A 19,681-nucleotide genomic window follows, 5' to 3' on the forward strand; every position below is an offset into this window, starting at 1 on the left:
CAGCATGATCAACACAATTAAAACAATTGCAAAAAAATTTTCTAAATTGTGCTTTTCACATTGTTTAATTATTATCTTCATTCTATAAATTGTCATGTTTATTTAATTGAAATGTATTTTCATGCATTGATATATTTAAAAAAAAAAGATTATTATCTCATTATATTTATACATCGTTTACTGTAGTAAAAGCGTGTATTATTATAATCTAAGCACTATTAGTGTATAATGTGTAACTTTAAGTAACATATTTTTTTGTAAAAACTTGAGTGTCATTACATCATCAAATTTTTCAATATTACATTTTGTCTTGAATTTATTTTATTATATAAATGTTTTCAAATGAACATACTCTAAGTTTGTATAAAGATAATCACGACTATGCTAAGTTTATTATAAAAAAATATAAAATATTAATCAAATGATTTTTCAATATATAGTTATAAATATTGGACCCTTTACTATTATTAACAGAAACAAATCATTCGATAAAATGAAATATTCATTCCTGTTCATTTATAAATAATTATTGAATATTTCATTACTTTGATACTGCTCTTGAGATAATAACCGAAAATAAAATATGAATATTATGAGTGACAATTGTATTACCCCATTAAAACCCTAACTATTGGATTCATGGCATAGCTAAGAATAAATTGTACTTTTTTAAAGACAATATTGTTATTCGAAAATCCCTCTTGTATTTTTCTGTCTAATTTCATATTGATAGTTAAAAACCATTATAAACAATTAGATCGACCATTTGGCTTTTGGGCATTTTGGTCTTTGTTTTGATCTTATTTTAAATTAAATTATTATAGTTTCCAGATGATATTATCACATAAGTCTATTTCAATCTTGTATTCATAATTGCCATTCAAATGAATCAGTTATTCGCTTGTCTACTTAACCACTGTGTACTTATTAATTAATTTAGTATTATTCATTTTATTGAGTTAATTTCTTTTAGCCGAACCATGGATCCAATACTTGGTGTGATATCTGGCATACATTTTTAATAATCAAACAAAGAAATTCCATTAATCAATAATTGATAAAAAAATTTTATAAACTTTTGAAAATAACAGAAAATGCTACTTTCTTCCTTATAAAAAATAACTATCTAATTAATAATTAAATAATACTTGAGTAAGAACCATCTCAAAAGTGTAGTCATTATTTCCGTTATTTTTTGTTTAAGTATAACGTTAAAAAAATCTTTGTAATAATTTCTTTACAAACTTTAGTTTTAGTAAATTGATAGTCATGATTATTTTTTAACTAGACGATTCCACTAACACTGTCACCACCATCTCGATACTTTACCGGATATGCTAATAAATTTCCATTATCCCACGTATGCAATTCCTGGAAATCAATACAAGCGTTATATATTTTTTATTTCACTTTAAAAAAATATTAAAAAAAAAATTAACTAACCTTCGTCCTAGAATTGTACCGAATCATGGTTATTTTACGATATGGATTAGTGAACGATAAAGATGCGTCGAGGATTGCATGTCGGTATAGATCCAACGCCAACCTGAAGTATTGAAAAAAATTTTAATGAATTTCAGAAGAAAATAACAATATCAGTATAATAATAAAATTTATCCTCACCGAATATTTAGATCAGTGTCAGTAACATTGTGAATGGCATAGAGCACCCCACATGCAATGAACATTTCACCAAACATGTGATGGTCAATACTTATATTCCATCCTTGCTGAACTTGCATACTTAGAGTATCAATTTTTAATAATGCCGTAAAATTCGAAGGCAACCCATAAATAACCCATAAACCTGAAAGTCCATTTGACGAGGTGAATCATTGACATATTCAATTCATAATTTAATAAATCGGCTATAAGGCATAAAAATTCACCATTTTCATCAACATCAAAATCTACATAGCTCGAATCATGATCAGATGAATAAAGAAAACTACTTCCCGGTGATGATAAACCTGGCAATATAAGTTCCATTCTGTTATCCACGTTTGATGATAAATCAAATCGGTATATTGATGGTCGATTCTTGGGATTATAAAATAAAGATCCGTTGTAGATGATGTATCCAGTGCCCTACAAATAATGAAACTTAGTCTAATTTTAGATAAAAAGGTTTATGAATTAACCCATTAAAAATGATTAAAAAATGCAATTTCGAGGATTTTCTTCATCTTTCCTCCATAAATGGATTAATATAAATTGTTTTGAACAAATAATGGTAATTATTTAGAATTGGGGCTCCAGTCAAAAATCGCTCCAAAAAATTTTTCACCACCTGGAAACTATTTTGTTAGGTAGAATTAGATAATTAAAGGTGGGGGAGACATGTTTCATGAGGTTTCATCGAGAAAAACACGATTTTTAGGTGTAGGTATAGCTTAAGTTCGAATAATAAAGTGACGAAGAGGATGGAAGGTGCGGGGTGTTAAAAGGGCATAAATAATTTTGTGATTATTAAAAATATTTATGTTCTCTTAACAACCCCCCCCCCGCACCTCCCATCCTTTTCGATCAATGATTTTTAAGAAATTCATTGATTTATCATATGTAAGTTGTACCATGTAATGTCTGAAATAATGGAAATAATATGTCTCCCCCGCCTTAAATTTACTATTTGTACCCTCAGAAACAACCCCAAATGCATAAAAAATTTTTTGGAGCGATTTTTGACTGGAGCCCCAATTCTAAATAATTACCCAAATAATAATTACCTTAAAATCATATGGAAGTTTAATGACTCGTGATTGACTTATTTTATTATCACTCAATCGAATATATTCAAAGATATGTGATGTATTATCTGTCCGCATTGCCCATAATTTTTCAGGACTAGTATCACTTCTTGGCAAAGTATCAGACATCCAATAGCCATGAGTGGACTCAGTATTACCTTTGAATACTGGTTTACCTATTGCTCCGAGTATTCCCGCTATTAAACAAAAAATATATTTGATTTACAAAATAACTAAATTTCTATATGAACAATGATTTTCTTTAAATTATGATCTTCTCACATACCACATTGCCGTGGAGGTAATCCAGTATAATTAGCAGTACTCTTGAGTTCTTTGATTTCAAAGCACCCTCCAAAATCAGAGAATCCACATTGAAGTTCAGGACAAGTATTGCAAGGTTTAGCAGGACAGAGATCATCAAGATCAACTCTAGGAGGAGCTGGTTTACCATACACTACTTCAGTATTGTTTATTACCATATTTTTACCACCTTCAAAAATCATAAATATTTAATGACAGTGAACAGCTTTATAATACTGATTATAATATTCAAAAATATGATAAATATAAACATTATCAAGTTACCTGGACTATGAACACTTATCGCCCCTTTAGTAAGACCCAAGTTATTTTTGACAGCACAATGATATAAACCATAATCTGAAGATGTTACGTTTGTAATATTTAATTGCATTTTGAACTGAAATGTGATGCATTACAATATTTATTATACGTACGGATATGGTATTGTTTATAACAATAGCAATTAGTAATAAACAAAAAAAGTAAAAGATGACAAAATTATGAATTTTTTAATTACTATATTTTACCATATAATTATTGCTCTTAGAATATGTTCCTATTCGATATTTAGGACGTGGATTCATCAGTGGTACATTGCCTTTTTCCCACCATATTGATGATACAGGATAAGCTTCAACTTCACATTCTAGAGTAGCTAGACCAAGCAATTGAACTCGAACAATTTGTTGGCAAACCCTGATAAATGGGGAGACTAAAACATGACCATAATGAATTCGTTCAAATAACTTATAATCCAAATAATAATATATTATTTTTATCTAATAAATTTGATATCTACTTACAATGAACATCAAGCCTAAATCTGTATGTCGCTCTTGGTGGTATTCCATTGTCAGCTATGCACATATATTCTCCCATATGCTCTCGACTAACTACAGCTACATTGAAGGTTGATCCAATTACAGATGAAACTATCAACAGAGAAAATTGATTTAATAGGCGCCTATCATGTAAACATGTTATACCAAGATGAAATTGTTAAATAATATTAGCACATTAAATAGTAATATTTTTCAAAGCACCAAACCATATATACAAGTATATTTATTTGTTGAAAAAAAACATCTAAACAATTAAACGATAATTACACGGCTACCTCCCAAATAAGGTAATTAACAGGACAGACTATTTTACTCGCTCGTCACATAGGCCATTAAACATAACAAGGATCCGTCATCGTTGAGTACGCATGGTCCAATTAACTACCTCAACGCGCTCCGTTGAGTCGTGATTGTATAATAAACATTCACACACTTATAGTTATACATAAAGAGAAAAATAAAATAGTAATATAAATAAATTTATTTCGTATAAAAGTGAATATTTTTTTTATGCAAATAACTGAATAGATCGATTAGTTATGCAATTTTTATTTAACTCGACTAAGTGCTCTTGTCAATCATGAAAGTCGAAACTTTAAAAGCATCATCAATAATATTTAAAACTATAATTATGGAGAAAAAAATTTTTAATTTAAATAAATGCTCATGGCTTTTTTTGTTTGATACATGTATAGTCCAGTCAATATAGAATGCTTTACTTGATTTGTGTTGAAATTGTTTTGTACCATGATCGATGTTTAATTTTCCAACGTCAAAATATCTGCAATAATCTATCGAAAAAATATGCCCTAAAGCAAAAGTGTGCTGATTTTTTTGCATTTTAGCGGTTTCATATATCTAAGCAAGACAGCACTATAGGCAACACCACGTGCTAGAAAAGAACAAAACTCATCGAAATAGAAACACAATCTATTTCTTACGGCAGAAGTCTTTTTTTTTAGTGATTAGTTTTTTATTTATCTTATAGAGAAATATAAAATATTATTTATTTGCCTTTTTTTACATCTGATATAAACTTTTAATTATTATTACCCGCATTATTATGTTTTATTTTAATTTTTTTTTATCTTCTCTACCGAATGACTTCTGTGAGCCTGTCATTAGCTTATGCTGTTAGGTCTTTAATAATAAATAAATTAATTAATTTTTTTGTTTAAATGTGATTAATATTTTGTGGTCATCCTATCCAATTAGTGGTTGAAAATCTTTTAGATTCTTCTAGCTATCAATGATAATTGAATTGAACAATGTACATCAATGTAAAGGAAGATTGATCCACTATGTTTCTTTGATAATTCATTTGAGATAAATAAATATGACATTACCATGCCATGATCCCATTGGTATAGCCATCCCAGTAATTTTTGACCACTGGATAACGGGTTGTGGATGACCACTAGCACCACAGTTCAAGCGCAGATTAGACCCTTCGAATGTAGAAACAACTTGATTCGGCAGACCTGTATCTGAAATTCAACCATTTAATTGAAATATATATTAAACAGACATTTTATTATTATTATCATTATTATTTTATTCTACACTATTTTCTCTATATCTCAAATAACATGTGTCAGCAAAGTTAACACACCCCAGGAGTTTTATTTTGCTGATCTTTCAGTTTATAGTATAAAAAGATCAAATAATGATTGATTTCAAACATTAGAAAATCATTTAAAGCATAAAAAAAACAACTTACTTATGATTGATGGAGGTATTAATAGTTCACCATTCCTAGGTACTTTCCAAGCAATTACTGTAGAATTCCCTGGCATTCCTGGACTACCGGGCACACCAGGTAAACCTATACCACATCACGTTCATTTATTCACGTATTAATTATGATAATATTATTATTACTATTATGTGTAATTGATATTCTCTCCATGACTAGTACTATATTGAACAATATTAACCACGAGAATTTAATTTTAAAAAAAACCAGGACTCAGGTAGTAATTTCAATATGTTCTAGAGTTCTAGATGTAGTCCTCTTCATTTTTAAGACGCCTTGCTTCATATGTTCCTTATTCTTGCCTCATATTATTGATATTATGAATATAAAGCAAAAACTAGAAAAGTTTCAGAAATTAAAGTTACAGTATTATGATGACGTTGCTAACTGCTCTCATTTTTCTTAACAATAATCTGATATAAAATTGTTCAGTCGTACTTGCTTTATAAGGCATGGCCGACTACCATTTCTAATTGAGAAATTCAGGCTATCAAGTAATTATTTACGTAATGGGTAGTTCTATTGTAGTAATAAAGGAGTTGATTCCATTGCTGTTCAGGTAATAGTGTTTATGAATACTCTTTAATGAAACCTAATCATTTTAAGCCAAACTTGATGATGCTCTATTGTAATTGTTATATATAATTATTTACCAGCTGCTCCTTTCTGTCCAGGAGATCCTTTGTCACCTTTTAAGCCTCTTTGTCCTAAAAAAAAATTCAAATTGAATAAAATATTTTTACAATTTTTTTTATACAAAATAATAAACAACATTATATCGTATAGAATTTTTTAAAAATTTCTTCATTATAAAGTTATTGTAAAATTTCAATTAGACGAACAAGTAAAGATTAAATAGAAAGACTGATAAAGTCTTTCAAGAAAGATTGAGCTGCTTTAATGCAATACTCGGTTGAGATAACGATATTTATGCTAAGCCAAGTTGACAGAGATGAAGGTAGCAAGTTTCTATGTGAATAAAAAAAAGTGTATAAAAGAAAATAAAACACTCATATCAAGACGCTTTCTTAATCTTTGAAGGGTGACTGAATGTGAAAAGACGTATTTTTGTTGAATATGTCTTCTACTATAGGACTAGATTAGATCTTGTACTGCGGATGTGACAGATTATCTTTCTAATCCATAATTCTTCTTTTCGTGTATTAAAAATGAAAATATAAGTCAAAAAAAATTTTTCTTTCAGGACAGCTAATGTAAGTATAACAGAAAGATGAAAAGTGCATAGCATACTCTGAAAAAGTGATGGTAATTAAATTCTTAAATAAAAAAAGAAACATACCATCAGTACCATTTCTGCCAGGAATTCCAGGATGACCATCTCGACCTGGCTTACCAGGTGGTCCTTGCAATCCATCCATACCATTTCTTCCAGGATCTCCATCTAATCCTGGCTCACCTGGAACACCATCACGTCCTTCTCTTCCAGGTCGTCCTGGTTCACCACGAAGACCTCGCTCTCCAGGGGGTCCTGGAGGACCTACTGGACCTCGAACTCCTGGCAATCCTCGGTCTCCAGGATTCCCTGGAGGCCCTTGGACTCCAGGTAATCCAGGTGGGCAATATTCAGCAGATTTCCTGCAAAGTGTGTCCATTGCCTCAAACTGAAATTAAAATTATATTACTGATAAAATCATTATTTCATTCTTTGGAAAAAAATTGGTATTTTAAATTTTTAATTTCCTACTTCATTCTGATATTTTCTATACTGAGAAAAAAATTTATAAAAAGTTATATATAGAAAAAATATATATATAGCTATCGACAGTAATACTGTCAATACCTATAAGTATTGTAATTTTAAAACGCTTACGAAAGATATAATAGAAAGAGATTTTCACTATGCACAGTGAATATGATTAAAATCAGATAAAGTCTGTATGATAGAAGAAAATCGATTTTTATAGACTGCTGCATCTTGATGCTTCGTTGCCTATCGAATAATAGTAAAATGTATGAAGAGACGTCATCTCAAGAACGTCCTTGCTATTTTTCGTATCTACATTTATACTTTAATGCCAAAACCAGACAGATAAGAACATATCAAAAGTCTAAAGAAATGTTGAAGTATTTCAAATATTACTTTAGATAGGAAAACCAATCGATTGCTCTTTATTTTTTGTACAATCTACATTACTTTACAATAAAACCAAAAACAAACTCTAATTTATCTTTATCACATTTGCCAACTAATATCACCCTCTATTTATTTTTGTGATTAATAAAAGCTAAAAGTTTGATGATGATTAGTGATCTCAATCTTGAGAAAATGTTAGTTGATGTTGCAAAGCTTGGAAAAAGTTCTCAGTAAAACATTGAAGACATTAAATATTCAAAAACCAATTGCTTTAAAGAAAAAAGTAAGAAACTTCACGTGGTTCATACAACAAACATCTCCGGAATGCCCAGTGGTGGTGCTAACCTTCCTGTATGTGAAGAAAATAAAAGACGCTTGGCAGAAATAAAGGAGATGATGAAAGGAGGTTTAGGAGGTGTCAGCAAAATGAAAAAAAAAATTGAGTTGATATTAAAGCTATTTTTATTTTAAAAATTGTCAATTATTTGGGATTAAAAGAAAAGAATGTTAATATTTTTTGCTTTTTAATTAGAAATAAGCGGAAAAACTCCAAAACGATATCGACCGAGAAGGATATGCAAAAGCATATGAACAGAATTGGACATCAGTGGAAATAGAAATAATCCTCTTACTTATACATTTGAATAAAGAGAATAGAATATCGTGTAATATGAAGAGAAGCGAATGAGATTATTAATCGAGGAGTCCATATATGCACACTTATGAATTAGAAAATCTTCACATATTTCATGTTATTTTAGAGCATTTTAATCTTTGAACTACAATGAAAGTAAAGCTCAAAAAACTGGACTTAATAAAAGCTCTTTTTCTAAATCGTTTAATTATTAAATGCACAGATAATTTGTTGCTAAATAATACTTTTATAGAATTGCAAAAGATTTATATTTTAAAATAAGTTAAATAAAAAAGACACTTGAAATAGTTTCGACTTATTTAGAGATTAGTATTGTTAAAAACTGTATATTTTTTATAACAATAGCAAATTGTTATTAAAAACAAAAAACGAAAAGATTTTAATGAATGGGAAGTTGGTCGTCAGGGTACAAAGTAAACCCATTTTTTAAAAATATAAATACCCTATTGCTATCATGGAGGCTGCCTGCCAACTATCAATAATGACAAAGGATTGTGAGAAATAATGAGGTGTCGATAATAAGAAGATAAAAAGCGCTAATGATATGATTAAAAAAAAGAGGCTGAATATACAGACCGGCACGCGAGTGTCAGCTGTCAACCACACCCATCTGTCGTTATTTTGGATTGGTATTGGATCATCAAATGTTCCATCTGGAGACATAGTAGCCCTTTTCATCTCCTTCATTCCACTTTTTTCATCTTTTATCTATAATTATAATTCCAGATCATATAGAAAAGCTATTTAAAAATTTCTTTATCAATCATCATATTTTATTTTAATACACTTGATTATCTGAAGGATATCATTTACTCTAGTGAACTGTTAATTAATATTCATGTATCTATTGATTGCTAATCAAAATTAGAAGTATTTGAATATTCATTCATCGATGAATTTATTTTTTAAATTATTTTTATTACCTTTTGTTATGATAAAAAAATTATCTTGTTATAAAAACAATTTGTTTTGTGTAGATATTTTGATCATTTTGATGTGAATTGGGTAGATTGAAACGTTCCTATGGAATTATGAAGGCCATTTATATTCAATTTAATCAAACCGTTTTGTATAATCGAGGGATAAATTTATAATATGATATTTTGTTGCTCGACATCGATTAAAATCATTTTTCTTTGTTACTCTAATACTTAAATGGTTTAATCATAATTAATTATTGATAATTGAAAAATTAAATATTAACAATTATTATTAAAGTTTACTTTGATAATTATTGCATAACTCTATGTGATTGATGAATATATATGAACATATTTTCATAATGTGTTTGAAAAAATTTTAATTTAAAATATCTTCATTCAATACTTGATTAAATTATAAAACAAGTTTTTATCTCCTATGAATTTTTATTCTAATGAATTCGTATTTTAGCATCTTAGATAAAAAATGTATCACTTCATCCATGATCATGATAACTTTTTTTCTTTTCCACTGATCCCAAAGTTTTCTCTCAAAGAGATCCAATAAGGGAAAAAAAGTAAAAAGAAACGTATCTTAGCAAAGTGACAGTATACTTGAGATAGTCGATTACATTGCCTATTTGGAAAAACTCTTCCTACATCTTTGAAGTTTCTACTTGCTAATGCTTTTAAGCAATTGACTTTTCTTTTGTTTTATTTTTTTTAGACTTTTAAAATTTCATTCCTTTGACTTAAATTTCGTTCGTCATAGATTTGATGAGCAAAAAAACATTTTAATCCTTACCGACATGAAGAAAATTTTACAGAAATTTTTACTGTAAATTGACTAGTAAAATATCTTCGTGTAGTGATAATGAGAATTTTATTCTATGTAAACCAGTTCCATAAAAAAATATTTCTTCAATCGAATCAATATTTTAAAAAAATAATCCCAGCTTGATTGGAGTTAATTATTAAATTGATATTATTGCATCCAGATTTTGATAAAATATTATCAAATTGTTTGAGAACATTAAAAAGGTTGATAGAACAGTAATGACTTTTTTACTCACCCGAAATTCTTCAGAGACGATATTATCTTCTGCATGTGTATTACTACGTTTTTTTCGCATAAATTTGATGGTATTTTCTGCATCTTGCGCTGTAGCTACCACGGAAATCAGCTCGTCAAATTCTTTTTCCAATCTTGACACGTATGTACACAGATAGATGAATGTACCAATTTGTACGAGAAATTGCGACAATAAAAGATAAATTAAAATGTTCGTTTGTAGGTTTGTGACCTTTGGTCCAATCTCGTTGTTGCGTTCCGTTTGCACCGCACTCATTGTGACAACTTAATAGTTACTGTAGACATTAGTACAACCAATCATTTAACACTCTGAAATCATTCTTCCAACTTTTTTTATTCCATCTTCATTTAATATAACATGCAATTATCGTTAATTTACTTCAAGTAATTACTTCTTAAAAAAAAAATTTGCAAAATATCCCTATCTCATTGGCTAGATGTTTTAGGAAAATTGGAAATATATGAGACTTAAATGCAAAAAAAATAATTTAACATTTGATTTATTGCATGCGATAAAATTCTGGAATGAAATAAGTCAAAAATTATAAAGCATAAATTTTTAATTAATTGACAAATTAATTATTTTAATTATCAAAATAATGATTATCTCTAATTATATACGTTTTGATAACTTAAATAAATGAAGTAGAGGGAATAAATTTTTTTCTATGACTCTAGATTTCTCTCAATTGTGCGAGCATTAAAAACGTTAATGGTCGGTAAACTCATGAAGCTTCTTATCTCATACAAAATTAACTTACTCTTGGAGTAGAACAAGTTTACTGTAAACATAATTCTACTGCATATTAATATGCAACATAAATTTAGAAATTATTTTATTTTGTATCACATTAATATTAATATATACAGTCTATCTTAAAGTGAACTTTAGCTGACAACAATTAGACTGTATTAAATGTGTTTTGTTCTTGTTTCATTTATTAAGATAATTGTTAGACAGCTTAAAATACTTCTTTTATATTTCACTTTTGTTAAGATAGTATTATGTGGCTAAAATGTGAAAATAAACTCAAAACAATAACTCTGTTATTTCATTAAAGATAGGCATTCAAATTAATTTTTGGCAAGTTTGAGAATGCTTTAACAACTTCTGTAATACAAAATCGATTATCAAATATCGTACTTTTTACTTCAACACAATAGGAAACTATTCGTTATTCTTTCAATTAGACCAGAACTCTGATATTTCTAGAAAACTTTGGTGTATATAATAATGCACCAAAAAAAAGTTTAAAGTTTGAAGAATTTATTAATTTAAAAAAAATGTATGTCAAGGACTATTATCACGAGATATTAATGATTAATTATGATATTCATAGTTGTCCAATTAATAATATGACGATGAGATTGAAATTATAGCTACAGTAGCTAATCAAATCAGCGTTAAAGAAATTATTTTTTTTTTTGGAATTGGATTTTGTAAATTATTAACTATTATAAAATTGATTGAATTATTGTAATTAATTATAGTAATATTTGGATAATCTTCTGTACGCTATTTAAAATTTAGAAAAAAATAGATGGTCTGTTGACAACCCGTACTACCTTAAGTTTGAAATAATACAATGTTTTTGTACTTTTTAATAAAGGTAAGATAAAACACCATTCATAATAACATTTCATTATTTCTCTTTATAAAGAAAAAAAAAAAAAGTTAAAGCACTGGAACAAATACTGTCTTTCAATTTAATTTTTTTCTAGTGGTTAAAGTTATGTCTTCCAATAAGTTTTCTTAAATATTTTATTACTTTTTTATTCTTTCAACCATCATCAACCACTTGTGCACCTGCAGATTTGATTTTTTTAACGCTACTTGAACGCAAATTAATTATAATGATAGAAAGTAATTGTCATAATAATATTAAATCAATTTTTAATTGATCTTTTTTTTCTCATTAATATTATTAAAAAGTTTCTATGAATGGATGAGTTGGTATTTGAAGATAATATTTATGATCTATTGCTGAAAAATGGAGTTCAATTGAACTAGTAACTCCAAGTTATGATTGAAAAAATAAATTTTCAGTTAAACTGTCAGTGACAATATTCCAAAGAGTTAGTGTTAACTCACTTGACCTTCTTTAGTATAAAAGAAATGAACTCGGTCGCCAAGTTTCATTTTCTAAGGACAAAAAAACCAACTGAACTATAAAGACACGACAATTTTAACGACTTACAAACAAATACTAAAGAAAACAATAAATAAGTTACTAAAATACAAAGTAAGAGTGAATTGTATAAAAACAAAAGAGATTGTAACAAGTTAAGTTAAGAGAAAAAAAAAAAAATTGGATTAAATTGTAAATTGGAAGAATTTCTATCTCAATAAATTATTGAATTATTTTTCAATTAACGAATTACAACATAGTTGATAATATTTAATTACTTGCATTTCAATTTTATATAATTACGGTTGCAATTCATTCGAATTTAAATATAATTTTTTTTAATTAATAATATTTGCATGTTATATTACATTTCTTTAATTTTCTCTTCTGTTCATTTTTCTTTTGTTTTTTTCAGCACTTCTCATCGTGAATGAAAAAAAGAATCACATTTTTATATCACTACATAATAACAAATGTAAACTAAAGGATGGTTTAGAAGCATTGTTTGCTTAATTGAAATATAAATATTTACACAATAAAAGTGGAGTTTTGAATTAAGAATTGGAATTTATTATTGGCACTAAACAAAGTAGATTGTTATCAATTTAAATGTCTCATTTATGAAATATAACTTAACCGGTAGCCGTCCACGAGAGGACTAGTAGTAAAGTGATGCTCAAACCAACTCAATGGTATTGGAGTTGAAAGTTCAAAAAGCGCTTGCGCTATAGCCTGTTTAGTTTATATGTGTATGCATATTATGAGAGTAGTTAGCAAGTGTGTGACACCAACTTTTATTAACAGCTATCGAGAAATCATAGTTTGGATTATAAAAAAAAATTTAAATGTTAAATCATTGATAAAAGAAATAAAAAGCCATGCAAAAAGAGATCATTCTTGCCTAGATAAAAAATTAATCATAAAATAATTAATAATATTTTTTGTCTCAGTCATAAACTAACATAAACAAATCAGTCACGAGTTTCTAACAAAAAATTCATTTGTTTATCCATACATAGATTGAGACATACAATTATTGTTAACTTGAGGTTAAAATAATTAAATATTTAAAATATTTTGTTGTTTTTTCAACAATTATTTTACCATATTTTACCAATACGATTTTTTAAAAATAAATAATGATCTAGAGTCGTTGGAAAAGTTTCTATAAATAAGTGTAGAAATAATTTAATGATACTTGATTGTTTTTGAAAGATGTAAATTTATAGATGTTCTGTATTCAAAATATTTGTATAATTTCATAACACAAGGCAACAAGAAAGTAACATCTGTTTCAATGAAATAAAAAAGTCACTTGAGTTTTGCACACAAAATTATTCCACATGTTTATGCAGCATTGATGTTACAGTAATGAAAAGATCGAGGAGTGAACGAACATGACGAAAAGAGTGTCAAGTTAATGTAGTTGTATTTTTTTCTATGTATGTAACTTAACATATTGCTGAGTTTTTCTTTCTTTGCTTTAATTCTACCATCTGAACGCGAAATGAGTATAATGGCAATGAAAGTGAAGTACGCTTGTGCTTCGGATATACAAAAATAAAACCGTAAATTCTATCGAGCAGAGTTAACTTGAAAGTTTATTTTTAAAAAAAAAGTCAACAATAGCAGAAACATAAATTGAAACCGAATGAATAATAAAGTTGGTGACAATATTATTTTAAAATCCACGAATTACTTAGATTTCTGCATTTATTTATTAATTAGGAATTTTAATATCATTTACAGTAAAATAACTATGAAATTCATTAGCTTAAAGACAAGATGAGTTTCTCTTGCTATTGATTAAATGTCGTGTCAAATCATCATCTCTTATATGTTCACTACGATAGTTTGCAAACGGAAAATAAAGAGTATTACGATATTAATGAATATCGCATTATCATTCAATATATAAAATTTATTATAATTATTAATTTGATTATGTAATATGAAAAATAATATTTGCAGAATGTGTATCAACTGTACGTTTCAAGATGAGATCGATAACGATTGTCTAGCTCAATGCCCTCCATGTTATAAATACCCTATTCTATTTAAATAATTCTCAAGTTCAGCTGCACCTATGAGTTGAGACAATGAACATTGAAACATGAATGCAGCACCTCTTCATGTGTTAAGTCATAGATAGACCATATTGATTGAACAATGTAGAAAGTAATGCTTCTATTTATCACATGTATCAAATGATATTAATATTATGCCTAAAGGTACTTGGCTACGAAGTTATCATTTTTCTTTGTGCTGTTAATAATTCAAAATTGATTAAAGTTACAAAGTTCTGACTTTCATATAATTCTATATCACAAACTTAATCAGATTAAGACCTTTTAAACTTTCGATCTTTGGGTTTAAAAGCAACAATGAATCTTGTTCATCCATAAAAGACCATTGAATGTATAAATATACTTCATGACTTTTTTGTTTTAATAGTATTTTCAATGATGAATGAGATAAAAACCAAGGAAGTAAACAACATTGTTCTGAAATGAATACTACTTTGATGTACTCGTCACCAAGACATTAAAGAAATTTTTATTTCATCTAATAATATTGAGTATAATTACGTACTCTTTAGTTTCACTATTATAGTATATTAATTGTATAGAGAAGATAATTTATGTGATGATTATAATTTGATGCTTATTTACTGTCACCTCGGTAATGTTTTATATTAAATGCAATGTAAGTTGGTACTGCCATCAGCCCAACGAAAAAAAATAATCCATGTGCCATCATCTCCTGAAATAATATAAGTTATAGGTTATATAACTTCAATTTTTCTTTCAATAGAAATAAAAGAGTTTATATATATTTTTTCTTTTAATATTAAGAAGGAGATTTACTGTACAACTTCTTCTAGAATTTTATTGAAGAATTAAATATAAAAATTGAGTTGTTGGAAAGACAACTTTTTATGAGAACAATATATGATTTGATTTGTTTAGAAACTATATGAAATCGATTTTATTCGATTATTTTACTCAAAAAGATTTTTATAGTATATTGATATAAAAAAATAGTGTATAATAAATATTATTATATAATCCTATGTTTAATTGTAAACTATAACCTCAACTTGTTGAATACATAATAGTTTAATGAATTATAAAATTTACCCATTTTGGTACTGGGTTACGAGGCAAAGTTGCTTGAATTTCTCCTCTAGTTATTTGAACAATTGGATTGAATATTTTCCTTGAAATTTTTAAGCTTGGATTAATCATCTTTACACAAATTCTTCCGTCTATTAAGATGATTTTTTTCTGATAGAAAGATTGATGTATTTGATGTAATGACAGTAACTATGTAAAATTATCACCTTGAAGATGGTGAAAGTATAACAAATTTTGTAGCGCCTCTATTGTTAATGTGTAGAGACAAATTCTAATATTGTCAATAATATATCAAAAAAACAATGGTTGATTCTTTGAGCAAAGTGTGATATGTGAAATAATAATTTTATGTTTATAATTATGTTAAAAAAAAGATATTTAATATGAACAAAAGGTTCTGTAACCATATGTTAATAAGTTATGAATATAAATTTTAATGATTGACAAGTTTTGTCCATATGAGTATCAAAAAATCTGAGTCATAAAAATATTTACACGCATGTGTTCACGTATTTTTGCTAAAATAAGGTATATAATTAAAGAAAATAATATATAACTAATTATTTTTATCATATCATAATAATTTTTATTCAAACAAAATTTATAACCTCTTTTGTTATATCCATAACAAATTATTACTTTTGACAAATGTGAAATTTAATTAGAATAATAAAAAATCAATGCAGATAATAATATACAAATGCTAACTCCAACTAGAATGATATTGAAATATAAATAACAATTCTATTAATTTAAGGTTATTTATTTTTCTACTGATTGTTGTTTGAATCAAACATATGAATGGTACTTTATCGTTACATTAACGTATATAAAATCATTCATAATACATTTTACAGAAATATCATTTTACCGTTATTGTTGTGTGACTAATTTAATGATACAAACTGTACTTCCATGTAATTAATTATTTTTATTTACTACCACCTCTATAATGTTTAATGTTAAACGCGATATATGTCGGAACGGCTAGGACACCAACGAAAAAGAACAATCCATGACCCACTGCTTCCTATAAAATGTAAAAAATTATTTTATATTTTCCAAAATATTCATGTAAATGATGGTATCAACATTTTAAAACAACAAAAGAAACTTGATTGTTTATTGGCAAGTAAGTAAAAATTTATAAACACACTCAAACCTAATTTATGAAAGACATATTTATACAAAGATCTTTTTGAATTTATTTATAACAAACTTTTTTTTTATGTAAATTCCGTTGATTATATTCATTCCATGGATACTTTTCGTAATGGATATTGTATTAGTCCGAAAACTTGAATTTTCGAGTAAGTATAATGCTATTTTTAAACTAATTCATGCATATTATATATAATTGTTTTATAAGGTGAATAATAAATTTTATTCCACAGCACAGGTTATCAAAACAACTCCATTATTCAAATGGATGAATTTATCAAAAGTTAAAAAATAAATGATGTATTTAATACACTAAAAATGAAGAATTATTGGGCAAAGAGTTACATAAGTTTATGGAAGGTAATAGCTAGAAAATTTAACTTACCAAGGTTGATAATTTTCCTCTTGGTAAAGTAGCCATTATTTCTGTTCTTTTTTGTCCTACTAGAGGTGATATTGCCTTATTAGGCTGAATTTTTCTCATTAACGACAACATATTGTTCTGTATATGATTTGCAAATCAACTAGCAAGCGTTGCAACAACTCAGTAAGAACTAAAATTGCATCATGGCAACTAGATGTACCACAATCAATAGTGCATGAGTCAGATAAGTAATTCTTTCACCAAAACAATGAATGAAACAATAGAAAACACATTTACTAAAATAATGTAAAAACTTTTTTTATGTATTATTATTAAAATAATTATCAAAGCTAGTTAAATTTTAAATTTAACAGTATTTTGACAATAAATATCACAGATAATTGCACAGGCGCAAAAACACTTGCACATTTGATTTAAAATTATACTTAGTATCATGTGAGTATAAAATCTAATTTTCACAAAATTGTTTTGCCATTGGTGTTAATAATTAGACTGATATAATAATAATTTTTTTGACCAGATTACTATTTTTGATTATTCAGCTTTTGTAGAAAAAAACAAATGTTCGTTTTTTAGTTGAATCTTTTGGAGTAAGTTTTATTTTGCTATTACAAAATAAATATTCTAAATAAAGTTGAAAAATGATTTTTATTTAAAAAATTCATCATAGCACAATAAAAATAACGACATAATGTAAAAATTCATTTTTTATATTTATGAAGTTCGCGACATCTACAACCGGTCCAGAATTGAATTTAATTTCTTCGATATATCGATGACTTTTAAAGACATCTTTCAAAATAGCAATTACAATTATTTTTTTTAATGAAAAAGGAACGTAATAACCATGATAAATGTTGTTTATCTACCATCTCTATTTGCAATAATAAAAATTTGCATTCAGTTATCGAATGTCGATATAATTACGTTCAATAGAGGTGCTTAGGTATTTTTCCTGGCTTATCAATCCATGGATAAAACCGAGTCATGGCATTGAATGCATAAGCAACAATTTATGTTTTATTATTTACAAAAAAAATAGTTGAGTCGAATAAAACTTGTGCTTCGAGGCTTTTGTGAAATTCCAACAAAATAATAGCAAGATATCGACTCATTTTTTTTTTAAACATCCCACCTCTGAATGTAATTGCAGAAAATTCCACGAGGGCAATATCTTGGTTTTTAAAATACTCCAAAACCACAATATTTTGATAAATCTGGTGTTCATGCAATCAGATAACATTAATAATTATTTATAAATTATTTATATTGTTGAAGCAACGTTTTTCGATCATAAATTGAACTTTTTTATGTTCATAGTCAATAAAGTACAACTTTGGATGGAATTTTACATTATAAGTGAATGGCATTTCTTAAACGTTCCACAATAACCTTTAAACTAATTTAAATAAAATGTATTGACAGTTCTATATAATAAAATTTTAGAATATTAATTTTTTCGAAGCGTTTAAATAAAGATTACATTATTGACTATTGTAGACCACGACTACGATGTTATCTTTGTTACGTAAATTATCAATTGGAACTAAAATTAAAGATGGTATTTTGCCAAATCATATCATGGATACCGCAGAAGATCTTGTTAATAAAAAACAACCAGCCGAGGTTACTGAAAAAGACATCAAAGAGCTGAAAGAAACAGTTTATGGCAAGATATCACTATTTTATTCTATTGTCTAATCAGAATTTGCTAAGTGTTGCACTAAAATAATTTATTCGCTTGCATTCAAGAATATTTAATACTTAAATAAAATTTGAAATCTTTCTTCAATAAGTTTTATTTATGTTCTAGACTTACTCAGGACAATAAAAGATCCAGAAAAACCATTGACATTAGAACAGTTAGATGTTGTTTATGAGGAATGTGTAGATATCTGCTCATCAATTCCAAATGGAACCTTTGTCATTCGAGTCAAGTTCAATCCAACTGTTCCACATTGCTCATTAGCAACACTTATAGGTTTATGTATTAGAGTGAAATTAGAAAGAAGTTTAGTAGCTTCTTTTAAACTTGATATTTACATCAAAGAAGGTGCTCATTCAACAGAAGAAGAAAGTATGAGTTACTTTATTATTAAATAGCTTCAATTAAATTTGATCAGTATTTTTATGGAAGACAATACATTTAAAATAATTTTTACAGTAAACAAACAAATAAATGATAAAGAACGAATTGCTGCAGCTATGGAGAACCCAAGTTTACGTGAATTGGTAGAGAAATGTATAAAAGAAGATGAGTGAAGAATATTTTTACAACTTGTATATATGTATTTTTTATTTATTAATCATCTAGTTATTATTTTAACATGCTCAACACTTATAAATGTTATTAAAAATTTATTGAATAAGCTTTTTATAAAGTGGACCTATTCTTTTATTTTAAAACAATTATTTTGTTGAATTTAAAATTTTATAAATGTACATAATAAATTTT

General features: G+C 27.1%; 2 protein-coding genes and 2 long non-coding RNA genes across 14 annotated transcripts; 1 reads left to right on the plus strand and 3 right to left on the minus strand.

Annotated features, from left to right (window-relative positions):
• Positions 1-301: 301 nt before the first annotated feature.
• On the minus strand, positions 302-13,267 carry LOC118064752 (uncharacterized). 9 transcript variants are annotated; one of them, XM_035079599.1, is made up of 16 exons: positions 13,076-13,266; positions 10,395-10,689; positions 8,978-9,109; positions 6,952-7,273; positions 6,305-6,358; positions 5,616-5,720; positions 5,242-5,382; positions 3,857-3,985; positions 3,581-3,765; positions 3,336-3,450; positions 3,034-3,240; positions 2,727-2,944; positions 1,890-2,088; positions 1,624-1,807; positions 1,444-1,546; positions 303-1,371 (listed from the first exon to the last, which is right to left on the minus strand). In XM_035079599.1, exons 2-16 carry the CDS (start codon positions 10,668-10,670, stop codon positions 1,285-1,287), a joined length of 2,457 nt encoding a protein of 818 aa, XP_034935490.1. In that variant the 5' UTR covers positions 10,671-10,689; positions 13,076-13,266; the 3' UTR covers positions 303-1,284. The 9 variants fall into 9 exon arrangements, with proteins under 9 accessions (XP_034935494.1, XP_034935490.1, XP_034935489.1 ...); XM_035079598.1 differs by having other exon boundaries at positions 10,395-10,723; XM_035079596.1 differs by having other exon boundaries at positions 12,912-13,266.
• Positions 13,268-15,070: 1,803 nt separating this feature from the next.
• On the minus strand, positions 15,071-15,865 carry LOC118064654 (uncharacterized). Its single transcript, XR_004690069.1, has 2 exons — positions 15,684-15,865; positions 15,071-15,306 (listed from the first exon to the last, which is right to left on the minus strand). It is a non-coding gene; the product is annotated as an uncharacterized lncRNA (long non-coding RNA).
• Positions 15,866-16,022: 157 nt separating this feature from the next.
• Positions 16,023-19,619, plus strand: galla-1 (cytosolic iron-sulfur assembly component galla-1). Of its 3 annotated transcripts, none has more exons than XM_035079409.1 (4): positions 16,023-16,208; positions 18,727-18,895; positions 19,040-19,303; positions 19,391-19,619. In XM_035079409.1, exons 2-4 carry the CDS (start codon positions 18,739-18,741, stop codon positions 19,486-19,488), a joined length of 519 nt encoding a protein of 172 aa, XP_034935300.1. In that variant the 5' UTR covers positions 16,023-16,208; positions 18,727-18,738; the 3' UTR covers positions 19,489-19,619. The 3 variants fall into 3 exon arrangements, with proteins under 3 accessions (XP_034935300.1, XP_034935301.1, XP_034935299.1); XM_035079410.1 differs by lacking the exon at positions 16,023-16,208 and adding an exon at positions 17,781-17,816; XM_035079408.1 differs by lacking the exon at positions 16,023-16,208 and adding an exon at positions 18,500-18,641.
• On the minus strand, positions 16,428-19,164 carry LOC118064655 (uncharacterized). The gene is made up of 3 exons (XR_004690070.1): positions 19,046-19,164; positions 17,227-18,876; positions 16,428-16,710 (listed from the first exon to the last, which is right to left on the minus strand). It is a non-coding gene; the product is annotated as an uncharacterized lncRNA (long non-coding RNA).
• Positions 19,620-19,681: the final 62 nt, after the last annotated feature.

Source organism: Chelonus insularis, unplaced genomic scaffold (assembly GCF_013357705.1).
Source record: "Chelonus insularis isolate UGA/USDA-ARS -01 unplaced genomic scaffold, ASM1335770v1 contig_24_pilon, whole genome shotgun sequence".
In the NCBI taxonomy this organism is placed as follows: Eukaryota; Metazoa; Arthropoda; class Insecta; order Hymenoptera; family Braconidae; genus Chelonus; species Chelonus insularis.

Coding starts and splice junctions, on each gene's coding strand:
- LOC118064752 (XM_035079599.1), bottom strand. CDS start 10,670: ATGAGTGCGGTGCAAACGGAACGCAACAACGAGATTGGACCAAAGGTC. Junction 3,986..5,241: donor ACCAATGGGATCATGGCATG/GTAATGTCATAT, acceptor CTCTGTTGATAG/TTTCATCTGTAATTGGATCA. Junction 1,808..1,889: donor TTTTGATGTTGATGAAAATG/GTGAATTTTTAT, acceptor ATGGACTTTCAG/GTTTATGGGTTATTTATGGG.
- galla-1 (XM_035079409.1), top strand. CDS start 18,739: ATGTTATCTTTGTTACGTAAATTATCAATTGGAACTAAAATTAAAGAT. Junction 18,896..19,039: donor GCTGAAAGAAACAGTTTATG/GCAAGATATCAC, acceptor TTTATGTTCTAG/ACTTACTCAGGACAATAAAA. Junction 19,304..19,390: donor TCATTCAACAGAAGAAGAAA/GTATGAGTTACT, acceptor TAATTTTTACAG/TAAACAAACAAATAAATGAT.